The following is a 12,257-nucleotide window of genomic DNA, read 5'->3' on the forward strand; positions in this document are numbered from 1 at the left end:
CAGGCTGTTGGCTCTGTGAAACTAAAGCCAAACTTTATTCAGTGAGGAGAGGCTGGTATTCTGCTGAACCAGGTCAAAGATTGTCTTGTGCTGGTGAAAGGGGATCTGTGCCAACAGGAGTCCCTAGAGGAGAGATTGGTGTAGAAGCTGTAAAGCAGGCTTCAGATCTCTGTCTCTGCTGTGTCTGCTGGGTGACTCCAGCTGGTAACAGTAGAGAGTCCAGGATTCCCTAGCAAAAGAACAGGCCAGCAGGCTGCCTGGTCCCTTCTCTACCCTCCTGCAGTTGCTACAGTAGTTGCTGGGGGCTGGACAGGGAGGCTTGTATTCTGTAACTTTCTTTCCTGTAATAGAAACACTTGCTGAGGTCATAAAAGTTGGAAGCTAGCCAGGCACTGGTGACTCAGGCCTGTAATCCTAGCTACTTAGGAGGCTGAGATCTGAGGATCACAGTGCAAAGCCAGCCCTGGCAGGAAAGTCCATGAGATTCTTATCTCCAATAAACCACCAGAAGTGGTGCTGTAGCTCAAAGTGGTACAGCACTAGCCTTGAGCTGAAATGCTCACGAGCAGTGCCCAGGTCCAGAGTTGAGCCCCACTGAACAAAACAAAAAAAAAAAAATGGTTGGAAGCTATAGAAGAGCACAAGGGGGAAATGAACATGAGCCACACTTCCATTCTGTACACAAGTCCTTTATTTGCATTCATAAAACTTGCTTGCCCTGAAAAGCTTTCTCCTAAAGATGAATGGTGGTACTTCGGACTCTGGGACGGAAACAAGAAGTAAGATGGGGGGAAGCAGTTGGTTCTGGTCCTACAGCCATGGGTTCTCAAAGACCACTGTACAGTATTCTACTTGAGACACCATGGGCACCCAGGGGTGAGCAGAACTCATCCTAAATGTCCCAGCACTCATGGATTTACAGAAATGTTTGTTGAAGGAATACAGCCCCAGTCTCTAGCCTCACACAGGCAGACACAGGCACTTCAATTAGCACCATGTCAAAGGCAGGCTATTGCAGGATGGTTGTCAAAGGAAGAGATTGTGCTGAGTCTTGAGTTCAAATCAGACTTGACCAGATCAAGAAAAGGTGGGCTTATCCAACAAGGGAACTATGCCTTTGAACACGGAAGCAAAGGAGAGCAGGTCATCACAGGCAGCAGCTGGTGACCAGCCTGCTAAAGCCGATTACAGCACCTTGGAAGGGAGAAGGCAGCGTCTAGAAGCTTGTTTTGTTGTTTTAATGTAGCCCAAGCTGGCCTTGAACCCAAGATTCTCTTGCCGCTGCCTCACAGTTGCTGGTATTGCAGGTATGCACCACTACAGGCATATGGGTGGAACAAGTTACATGGGCAGCAGAGGAGAGAGGCAACAAGGGTCATCAAGCCAGTGCCTTGGGTGGATAGGAAGGCCATCCAATCTAGCATGAGAGGGGTGGTGGGGAAAACGAAGAGAACTTGTCCTGGCCTGCCACAGGGCTCACTGGATGCGCCCCTCCACGCGCAGCAGCAGGTACTCCTTGAGGACTGAGGGCAGTGGGAGGCAAGTGACCACCTGCCGGCAGCGGCTACCCACCTGAGCACGCACAGCTAGGCGGGCCAGGTGCTGTAGTCGTCTAGGCTGGTTCACCATGCTCAGAGCTGAGCTGTAGAAGGCCTCGTGTTCCTGGGGCAGGAGGGAAAGAGGGTCAGTCAAGCCCCAAACCGTTGACTCTGCCTTTCACATCTGGGGGCAAACCCAATGCTGGGATCCTTAGGTTTTATAAGATGCAGCCACCTGGTATTTGGTCCTTCTGAAGGGACTCTACTTCGAAGCTAGAGCTCCCTACCATGGTAATTGGATTGGGCCTAAACCTCAGGCAATGGCCTCAGCTATGTTCGCACGGCAGGTGTACTGGTACAGTGCCTACCAAGTCAGAGCTGCCTGCTAAATGGGCTGCAGCAGGTGAGGGAGACTGGACAGGTGCGGGATTACAGATCACCCTGTGCTGCTGGGAGCAGAGGCCAGGACCCCAGGGGTTTCAAGCTACCTGTTCCCTCCACTCCCACGCCCAGCCTCCTCTGCCTCCTCCCTGAAGCTCCTCTGGAGGGAGAAGTCTGTTAATCCACCTTCCTCCTCATTCTCCCTTAGGAAACTCTCTGTCCCAGGGTGCACATACCTGCCACAGCTCAGGGAGCACCGCCTCCACCCACGTGTCACAGGATGGGACGCAAGGATAAGCATTAAGCAGGACTTCCAGGGCCCGAGGGAAGTTGGCACAGTGTTTCAGCATCTGAGAATCGAGAGAGTCTCAGGAGCGCCAACTAAGGGGCGCCGCAATCCCAATCTACTCAGCCCCCTTACTCCATCCATTCTGGGGACTAAGAAAAGTCTGAGTCATTCTGTCTCAAACTGTTGGGCCCCATCTCCAGAGCGCCCCAAGCCTCTTGGCTCCAGAGTTTATGTGGGAGCTCTTCCCCCTGGGGTACCCTTCTCCATAGCCCTTCTCCCCAAGGCCTTGATACACTTCTAGCCACTGATGGTGGGCTCTCGGTTCCCTTGGTCCTTTCCCTTCCCCGGCCTCTCCCACCCAATAGGTGTCTTCTTCCTCAGGCCCTTCCGACGCACCTCAGGGCGCACAGGCTGGGCCCCATAGTCCAGCAGAGCAGCGAAGAGGACTTCGGGCTCCCAGTTTGGGGCGTCCTGGACTGCCTGCAGCGCGCAGTCCATGGGTGTGTGGCCTGCCCCGTTGCGGGCTCCAGCGTGGGCCCCATGGCTCAGCAGCAGCGCGGCCAGGCCCCCGCAGCCACTGGCACACGCGTTGTGCAGCGGCGTGTGCTGCTTGCGCCCGGCTGCCCTAGGATCAGCCCCAGCCTCCAAAAGCCGGCGAGCTGTGGCCTCGTGCTGCCGGCCGGGACCCGGGCCCTCAGCCCCCGCACACGCCGCGTTCAGCGCCGTCTCGCCCTGGCTGGTGCGCAAGGCCACGTTGGCACCGTGCTCCAGGTAGAGGGCCACGTGGTGCTCCAGGCCGCGCGCTGCCGCCACGTGCAGGGGCGTTACATCACTCTCCTTCGCGGCCAAGTTCACCATCACTCCAGCCTCCAAGAGCAGCTTGGCACACCTGGGGACAGGCGCAAGAACCCAGGGAGATCCTGAAGACCCAAGACTGGGGCTGAGAGGCCCTCAGCCTGTGGCCACCACTTCTTTCCTTCCCACCCCTCTGCCTCCCTTGAGGTCCAGCCTGGTGTTCTGCAGATCACAAAGACACCAGAGTTGGACGGCTACCCAAAGCTTCAATTTGCGGATAGAAAAACATTCTTCGCCCAGAAACATCTCAGGCAACAATCAGGAATACAGGTCTTCAAATAGCTGCATCAGACTCACTCCTTCCAAGGGTCAGCCCTGAATCCTCGTTGATTTTGTTGTTGTTTTTAATAAATTTAATGTGGTTTATTTATTTTGATGATGCTGGGGGTGGAGCACTTCTCTGAGCCACACTCCAAACCCTCCTTAGTCTGTGGTCTCCACTGTGCCCTATGAATTACAGAATGTACCTTCTGAGGCACAGGAAATTAAAACCGATGAGCTAAGAAGAAACAAAAGTTCTGTTATTGTCTTCCTGTCCCCATACCTGAAGACCATTCTTTTAGAATAGCCATGATCATTCAGGGAAAGGAAGAGACTTCTCCACTTTTCCTGTGAGAACACAAACCAAGCAAACCAAAGTGTTTTAGAGATCATGTTTCAGTCTCAGAGATCCTGGAAGAATTATGGCCATATACTAGTGCTGCAAATATGCAGCATTGCCTTGGGGGGGGGGTAAAGAAAACATTCAGTGAACCAGATTAATGATGATGAAACTGAACTCCTTAATTAAAAACATGAGCAGGGTGGGTGCTGGTGGCTCACCTATAATCCTAGCAATCCATGAGGCCAAGACCTGATCTTGGCAGAAAAGTCTTAAGAAATTGGTCTGGATGCCTGATTAAAATAGTAGAGCTCTGCCATGAAATAGCTGATAGTTTGGATCATTCCAGAGTGGGAGAGGAAAGGGGAAAATAAGGATCATTTTGGGGTTCATCAGTAAACTAGATCTAGTGAGGGTTTGGGGGGGTCTCCAGCATATAGGCTATGGAATATCTTGAATCATTACCTTCCAGCCACATCTGTTCACTTGCCAAAATGAAACCCTATTATGGTGAGTCCAAGAAACTATTGATGATTTTTAAAAAAATGACAGCTGGGTGTTGGTGGCACTTACCTGTAATCTTAGCTACTCAAGAGGCTGAGATGTGAGGATTGAGGATCAAAGCCAGCCTAGGCAGGAAAGTCTGTGAGATTCTTATCTCCAAGAAACCACTCAGAAAAACGGGAAGTGGTGCTGCGGCTCAAGTGGTAGATGGCTAGCCTTGAGCTGAAGGACAGTGCTCAGGCCCAGAGTTCAGATCCCAAGACCAAAAAAAAAGGCAAGAGCGCCAGGCCACTTCAGCACTTAAGAGCTGAAACATGAAGATAGTGAGTTCTAGGTCATCCTGAGCTACATAATGAGACCCTAGCTCAAAATCTTTTTGTTGGTAGGGCTTGACCGCTGGGCCTGGGCGCTGTCCCTCAGCTCTTCCGATCAAGGCTAGCACTCTACCACTTGAGCCACAGTGCCACAGCCCATCGGGTGGTTAATTGGAGATAAGAGTCTTTTAAGAGACTTTTATCACAGATCTCAGCCTCCTGAGTAGCTAGGATTACAGGTGTGAGCCACTGGTGCCAAGCCCTAACCCAATATCTTTTTTATTATTTTTTTTTGGGGGGGGTCCGGTCGTGGGACCTGAACTCTGGGCCTGGGCGCTGTCCCTTAGCTCTTCAGCTCAAGGCTAGCATTCTACCACTTGAGCCACAGTGCCACTTCCTGCTTTTTTTTTTCCTGCTTATGTGATGCTGAGGAATCGAACCCAGGGCCTCATGCATGCAAGGCAAGCTCTCTACCACTGAGCCACCTTCCCAGCCCCCCAATATCTTAAAAAAATAAAATAAGCTGGGTTTGGGTGGCTCACTCATACAATCCTAGCTACTCAGGGGACTGAGAGGATTGCAGTTCAAAGCCAGCCCAGTCTGGAAAGTCCACGTGTCTAATCTCCAATTAACCACACACACAAAAAAGTTGGAAGTAGATTTGTGGCTCAAGTGATAAGTGTTAACTTCGAGCAAAAAAGCTTATGGACAAAGCACAGGGTTTAAGCTCCCAGACTAGTAGGAACACACGACTCACCAACAACAACAAAAACTAAAAACAAAAGAAAAGGGGGGGGAGGGAGAGGAGACACAATAGAGGCTCATGCTGAGGCTGGAAAACTCATGGGCAGATCTTTCTGATGCCCATCCACCTCAAAACAAACAAATTTGGCTAAGAGATTTCACAGGGAATCTGAGACAGCAATTAGATACACAGTAGCTCAGTGGTAGAGCCCTTGCCTAGCAAGTATGAAGACCTGGGTTCCATCCCCAGTACCACAAACATAACACAGGACTTCTGACTCATCAAACTTTTCTGAGCCTCATCTATGGAGTGAATTTTGTCTCCATATAAAAACACAGTGCTTCAGGAGCCACAAAAATGTATGAAGTTCTCCCTTCTGAGTGTGTGAGCTGGATGGACACACACAAACACACACAGACACACACACATGTGCATGCTCTCCTCAAAGCATCCCAGACCATGAGCACCTACTGCAGGGACTCCGGAGTTGTACAGAGATGCAGGGGTGTCATGCCCTCCTCTGATAGCACATTAGCCTTGGCACCGAAGGTGAGCAGCAGCTTCACACAATCAAGTTGGGCTTGGGCGCAGGCCTCGTGCAAGGCAGTGCGACCCCCAACCCTGGAGTCCAGCTGAGCTCCCTGCATGATCAGGTGGCGGGCGCAGTCTTTGTAGCCTCTGGCTGCAGCGATGGTGAGGGGTACCGTCTGCTTGGTCTTGGGTGTCAGCACCCAGAACCCTGAGGAGAACAGGCAACACTGGGGGATGATATGTGGGACTGGAGGGCAGGCAGGGCAGGGGTGGCAGCTGGTTTTACAGCTGCCAACTGCCACTGGCCTTTCCACTGCATGCATGGCTTGGTAAGCACAAATACTGCCAGGCTGTACCTGTGGAGAGAGTTCACTCGAGCCCCAAATTGGGAGCGTGAAGTGAAACAGCCTTTTAGAACAGTTCATCAACCTGTAATAAAACAAGGCATGTTCCCCAGAACTGCATAAAACCATCTATAGCATGTGTCATAGAAGAAAATAATAATGGCTCTATAAAACCACAAGGACCCACTAAATAAAGGCAGTGCATTCCAGTTAAGGAATACTCAGGGTCTTTGAGTGAATCCAGCATGGTTTCTGCTCTTCTTGGCCTTGGATGTGGGAAGATGGTCCTGCATGGGTGGACCTGGAACTGAAGAACAGAACTAAGTCCTAGGACAGTCCTGAGGCAACATGGTGGCATTAGAAACTGGGAAAACAGAGGATGCAAGATATGGGGGGAAAAAAATCAAGTTATTACAATTGCATGTGGCTGATGTACACATCTGAAATCCCAGCACTCAGGAGACTAAGGCAGGAAGACCTTGTGTTCAAGACCACCCTGGGCTATATAGCAAGACCCTGTCTCAAAACAAAAATGAAAGGAGAAAAACTATGCACTGGGGGTGGAGTCCGGTGGAAGAAGGTGTACTGATTAGTCCCTGGCACCAAATAAATTAAAAATTGCATGTGGAGTTAGTAGAATTTAATTTCAGGAAAAGAAAAGCTCGTGTAGATATGTTTTATTTTTTTTTGGTCCAGTCGTGGGGCCTGAACTCTGGGCCTGGGCACTGTCCCTCAGCTCTTCAGCTCAAGGCTAGCACTCTACCACTTGAGCCACAGCGCCACTTCTGGCTTTTTTCTTTTTGTTTATGTGGTGCTGAGGCATCGAACCCAGGGCCTCAGGCAGCAGCGCTCTACCACTGAGCCACCTTCCCAGCCCGCTCGTGTAGATATGTATACAGCAAAAGCAAAATTCATATTAGACTATAACTTTCTATGCAATTAATATATGTACATAATTGTCAATTAAAATTTACAAGTTATGTATGCATGTTGAAAGAATATAATGGTAATTCTGAAGACATACAAACCACTAACTCTGCCTTCTCCTCTGTTTACAAGAGAGCTAGGATGAAGGCAGCAAGGGATAGCCTTAGTCTAGGGTCTTTAGGGAGGGGATGGGGCTTGGACTCTCCCCCCTCCACTCCTTGCCCACAGTGGTGCTCCCTACCCTGTTCCGCTGACCAGGCCAGCTGGTTGTTCACGGTCTCCACAATCATGTTGGCAGCCTCTTCATCTTGGAACAGGGCTTGGACCTGCTGCAGGTCACCCGAGAACAGGGCATTGTGGACTGCAGGGTCTCGGCAGGACTGGCGAGGCCTCATGAGTCCAGTCCTGGGACTGGAGAGGCTCCGGTGGCTCCGGCACTGCTGGGCAGCAGCCCTGCGCCGGTCCTCCCACTCCAGCCACTCACGCTGCAGGCGGAGGGCACGCAGTGTGGAGGAGGTGAAGGGGAAGGTCTCCCCTGCCATGAGGAGGGGCCCAGGGGTCTGCACAAGTGGCACCTGGGCAGAACCTTGTTTCCCCACCTGACTAGCACCCTTGCTCTAGGAGCCACCCTGCCCCCTCTTCTGAGCAGGAGAGGAGCAGCTGAGGCTATAAATAAGTCTTCTACTGCTCTGGTAAACAGTTTGCCCAGAGTCATGATCCTGGTGCAGAGATGGTGCCAGGCCAGCTTCTCCTGCTGGTACCCTTTATCTGCACAGGACACCCTCAGCTGGACCCCAGAGTCCATATTTCCCAGTCCTCCCGACTGAGCCCCCTGGGTTGGCAAGGCTGGAGGCAAGCCAGCCATGGGATGGAGAGCCAGGAGGAAGGAGGGACCTCTACCCTTTGTGACCTGGGTGGGAACCTAGGTTGGTCCTCGTAGAGAAGAGAATTCCTCAGTACCGGAAGTAAAGGAGGTCACGTGAGATACTGAGAAGGTGAATGGTGTTTCCTAGCATTTACAGAAATAGAATCATTGCACATAGGTATGGAACTATACGGTAGTTAAATCACTTTTATGTTGATCTTCACTTGTGTGACTAGGTAAACAACACAGACAAAATAGATTTGGATAGCAAATGAAAAGACTGATTGAATGCCTGAGATAGATGGCCTTGCTTTATTTTACTTGAAGCTTACCAACGTAAACTAGCTCAGGATCACAGCTCCAGAAGGGAACAGGAGCCAGGCAGGCCTGACTATGGAGGGTGCACTTTGGTTCCGGCTGCCCTGGCTACATGGGAATAGGCAGTTGTGAGATTCCCCACGCACTCAAGCAAAACATGGTCTCCACCTTCTGGAGATGGATATTTCTCCCTGGCTGTCAGAGATGGGCCCAGTTTGGTCTTGAAACTCTGGGGACTGGACCAAGAGATGATTCAGCCACTTAGGAAGAAGTTGCTCTGCTTTCAGGAGCCTCTAGGGGGAGGAATGAGGCCGTGAAATGTGTGAGTGCCACGCTGGGAAGGCAGGCTGTAGCAGGCAGCTACAGGCCATGGCTAGTGTCTCCCCTGCAGTGCACTGTGGACTCCTGGCTCCTCCTCACTCCCTCTCAGGTCTTTTCTTCCCATTCTTGAATTTTCCTTTCTTTTCTTTTTTGTCGTAGGGCTTGAACTCTGGGCCTGGGCGCTGTCCTTGTGCTCTTACGCTCAAGGCGAGCGCTCTACTGCTTGAGCCTCAGCACCACTTCCGGTTTTCTAGCCGTTTATAGGAGATAAGTCTCAGGAACTTTACTGCTCGGGCTGGCTTTGAACCGAGATCCTCAGATCTCAGCCTCCTGAGTAGCTAGGATTACAGGCATGACCCACGGGCGCCTGGCTGAATTTTCCTTTCTTCTGTCTTAAGACTTCAGTGCCTTCAACCTGGGTCTGTGCAGGCTCTGATATAGTGTTCCTTCTGGCTCCACCCCCTCTGCTCCCCTGCCAGACTGGTCTTCCTAAACTGAAAACTGCCCTCACCAATGAAGGCCCCACATCTGGGAGCATGCTCCTCAACTTTTCCTGGCATCCCCTTTCATGCTGTTCCAAGGGCTTAGGATTTCCTTCTCACTCTTCCAAGTCCACCCCAAAGGTCACCTGCTCTAGGGAGACATCTCCACAGCAAGCTCAGGTCCCCCACCTCACAGTTCCAGATATTTCCCAATCCAGGATGCTAAAGACTATCAGCTGGGTTATACTTGTGGACCTGTCATGCTGGATGAGGGAGCCAGAGCCCAGGCCCAGGCCCTGGCCCCATCACTGACCGAGTGTGCAGCTTGACTCACTGCAGTCTGGCCTGTGTAGTGCATTGAATGAAGGTCCCTATTCTTTGCCAGACTGAACACTCATCTGCTTGCCCAAGTGGGTGGCAGTAGCCTGGGCTTTTCTGGCACTGCCCTTACTCTCCATCTGGCCCCAGTTTCTTGGTGGCATTCCAGGGGTGGGGAGACCCCAGAGGAGGAATGAGATCATATTCAGCCAGGGTTTGGAGATCCTCAGAGAAAGATGCTTCTGTGGATGCTGTTGTGATTAAACATATTGGAACCCACTGTTTTTAATTGCCCCGCCAACGGCCCGGCTGAACACCCACAGCTGGGTTCCCAGGGCTGGGAGTCTGGTGAGGCTGGGTGTGGCCAAGAGGGGCCAAGGTGGTGGGTGTCCCCTTTCTCCCTTAGGCACCCAATAGTTACAACCTAACCTCTCCCTGCCTTCTTGCCATACAAGCCTGAAGATGCTGACTACAGCTCTGTCTCCCAAAGACAGGCATGTAGGTTTCCTTGTTTTTCACATTAGCTCCCTGAGGGCAAGGAGGGCAACCTTTACTTGAGTGCACAAGTTGTACTGGAGAGAATAGAGTGGGGGGTGGGGGGTAATGCCCAGCCTGCCTTCTGAGAGCTCAGAGCCTGTGGGGCAATGAAGCACATGAGAAAACAGGATATGAAGTAGTTCAGGATTGTTCAAGACAAATGCAGTGAAGGCCAGGACTCAGGGGTGTCCAGAAATGGGGAAGAAAACTTTGTGCCTGGGACACAGGCCTACCACACTTATGGGCCCTGGCCCAGATCTAAGCTACAGAGGGAGAGCTGGGCATTAAAGGTAGTTAGAAAAAGAACCTGGGGGCTGTGAAGGTGGCTCAGTGGTAGAGTGCTTGCCTTGCATGCATGAGGCCCTGGGTTCGATTCCTCAGCACCACTGGAAAAAGCCAGAAGTGGTGCTGTGGCTCAAGTGGTAGAGTATTTGCCTTGAGCTGAAGAGCTGAGGGACAGTGCTCAGGCCTAGAGTTCAGGCCACACGACCGGCAAAAAAAAGGAAAGAAAAAGCAAAAGAACCTGGTAGGCTGAGGTAGAAAAGCAAAGGGGTGAAGCAAAAAAATGGAGGGAGGGGCCAGGTGCTGGTGACTCACATCTATAATCCTAGCTACTCAGGAGGCTGAGATCAGAGGATCATGGTTCAGAGACAGCCCAGGCAGAAAAGTCCATGAGACTCTGATCTCCAATAAACCACTAGAAAACCAGAAGTGGCACTGTGACTCAAGAGGTAGAGTGTTTGTTCACCTTGTGCTGAAGAGCTGAGCGACAGCGCCCAGACCAGAGTTCAAGCCCCACGACCAACAACAACAACAAAAATGGAGGGAGGGGCTGGGAATTTAGTCCTTTCCTGCATAAAAAAATGCAGATGACAAGAGAAATCTCCCCTGCAGAATTCATATTAACTTATGAAGAGCTCCTGTCCTAAAGGAAGAGACAGAACTCCCTACTCCTGAAGTTCTGGCTGCACAGACTTCCTTCCCAGAACACAGTTCAGAAAGGGAGAAATGATTAACTTAACAGCAGAGAAACCTGATGGACCTGACCTCAGTCAAGTGCTCAAGTTCAGAATGAACCTTGAGAGAATATGAAGAGAATAGCACCCTACTGCAGGTCTTCCCCTCACCTCAAAACCTGTTGGGGCTAGGAAGGTAGCTCAGTGGTAAGAGTGCTTGCCTTGAATGCATGAGGCCCTGGGTTCAATTCCTCAGCACCACATAAGCAGAAAAAGCCAAAAGTGGCGCTGTGGCTCAAGTGGTAGAGTGCTAGCCTTGAGCTGAAGAGATGAGGGAAAGCGCCCAGGCCCAGAGTTCAGGCCCCACGACCAGCCAAAAGAAAAACAAAAAAACCAACCTGTTGGGGTTGTCCCAGTCTCATCATGAGAAAAGAAAAACACCCTAACAGAGAGACATCCAATAGGATGGGACAACGGGACCTAAAAAGACTGTAACATGGGATCTTGAATGGAACTCAGAAATAGAATGATGTGAGGAAAAACCAAAAAAATCTGAAAGAAGTCTAGAGTCAGTGATCCTTGGTTCATTAACTGTGATAAACAGCCAGATGTGTGCATACCTGCAATCCCTGCACTCTGGAGGCGGAGACAGGAGGCCCTTCCCTCACACGTGGGTTACCTAGCAAGTTCTAGGCTCCCCAGCACTGCAGTGAGATTCTGTCCTCAAACAACATAAAAAAACAAACATTTTAGCCAGGCACTGGTGGCTCACGCCTGTAATCCTAGCTACTCAGGAGGCTGAGATCTGAGGATCTCGGTTCAAAGCCAGCCCGGGCAGGAAAGTCTGTGAGACTCTTATTTACAATAAACCACTAGAAAACGGGAAGTGGCGCTGTGGCGCAAGCTGTAGAGGGTAGAGAGCTGGCCTTGAGCTGAAGAGCCCAGGGACAGCCCGCAGGCCCAGAGTTCAAGCCCTAGGACTGACAAAAAAAAAAAAAAAAAAGAGTGTAAAGACAAAAAATAAAGTCAAATTGCTTGGCTTTGCCCTGGTTTGTGCTGGTGGCTGAGCAGGGGGCAAGGAAGGGCAGGGGTGAGAAAGAGGAGGAAGCAGGTAAAGCAGGGCTGCTTTATTTCAGAACCACGTCCCACATCCCATACCCTGACCTCAGCACCCTTGGGCCTCAAGTCACCATTGATATGATATTGCTCCTCATCTAACCAGGGACAAGGGTCACCAGGCCCAACATCCTCTAAAGTAAAGCTGAGGCAGGAGTCTGAAACACCTTTCCTGTTGGCAGGAGAAGAAACAATGGACAAGAGGACTTGGAGGACAGGAAGGCAGGAGAGCCAGTCTTCTCTTCAGTTCTGGAATGCCAGTGCCAAAGGAAGTCCCTACACCCCAGCAGCGTACAAGCCAATTAGGGAGTTTTC

At 51.1% G+C, this 12,257-nt stretch overlaps 1 protein-coding gene across 1 annotated transcript; it reads right to left on the minus strand.

Moving 5' to 3' along the window:
- Positions 1–1,462: 1,462 nt before the first annotated feature.
- Asb16 (ankyrin repeat and SOCS box containing 16) lies at positions 1,463–7,642 on the minus strand. Its single transcript, XM_013031981.1, has 5 exons — positions 7,271–7,642; positions 5,699–5,966; positions 2,605–3,097; positions 2,156–2,269; positions 1,463–1,662 (listed from the first exon to the last, which is right to left on the minus strand). The coding sequence occupies exons 1-5, from the start codon at positions 7,569–7,571 to the stop codon at positions 1,477–1,479; spliced, it is 1,362 nt and encodes a 453-aa protein (XP_012887435.1). The 5' UTR covers positions 7,572–7,642; the 3' UTR covers positions 1,463–1,476.
- Positions 7,643–12,257: the final 4,615 nt, after the last annotated feature.

Source organism: Dipodomys ordii, unplaced genomic scaffold (genome assembly GCF_000151885.1).
Source record: "Dipodomys ordii isolate 6190 unplaced genomic scaffold, Dord_2.0 Scaffold147, whole genome shotgun sequence".
NCBI classification, from domain to species: Eukaryota; Metazoa; Chordata; class Mammalia; order Rodentia; family Heteromyidae; genus Dipodomys; species Dipodomys ordii.

What these genes read in the sequence shown, in the direction of transcription:
- Asb16 (XM_013031981.1), bottom strand. Translation starts at nt 7,571, where the DNA reads ATGGCAGGGGAGACCTTCCCCTTCACCTCCTCCACACTGCGTGCCCTC. An exon ending in ACAACTCCGGAGTCCCTGCA is followed by an intron (nt 3,098 to 5,698) that starts GTAGGTGCTCAT and finishes GCCTGTCCCCAG; the next exon opens with GTGTGCCAAGCTGCTCTTGG. An exon ending in CCCAGCCTGTGCGCCCTGAG is followed by an intron (nt 2,270 to 2,604) that starts GTGCGTCGGAAG and finishes CTCGATTCTCAG; the next exon opens with ATGCTGAAACACTGTGCCAA.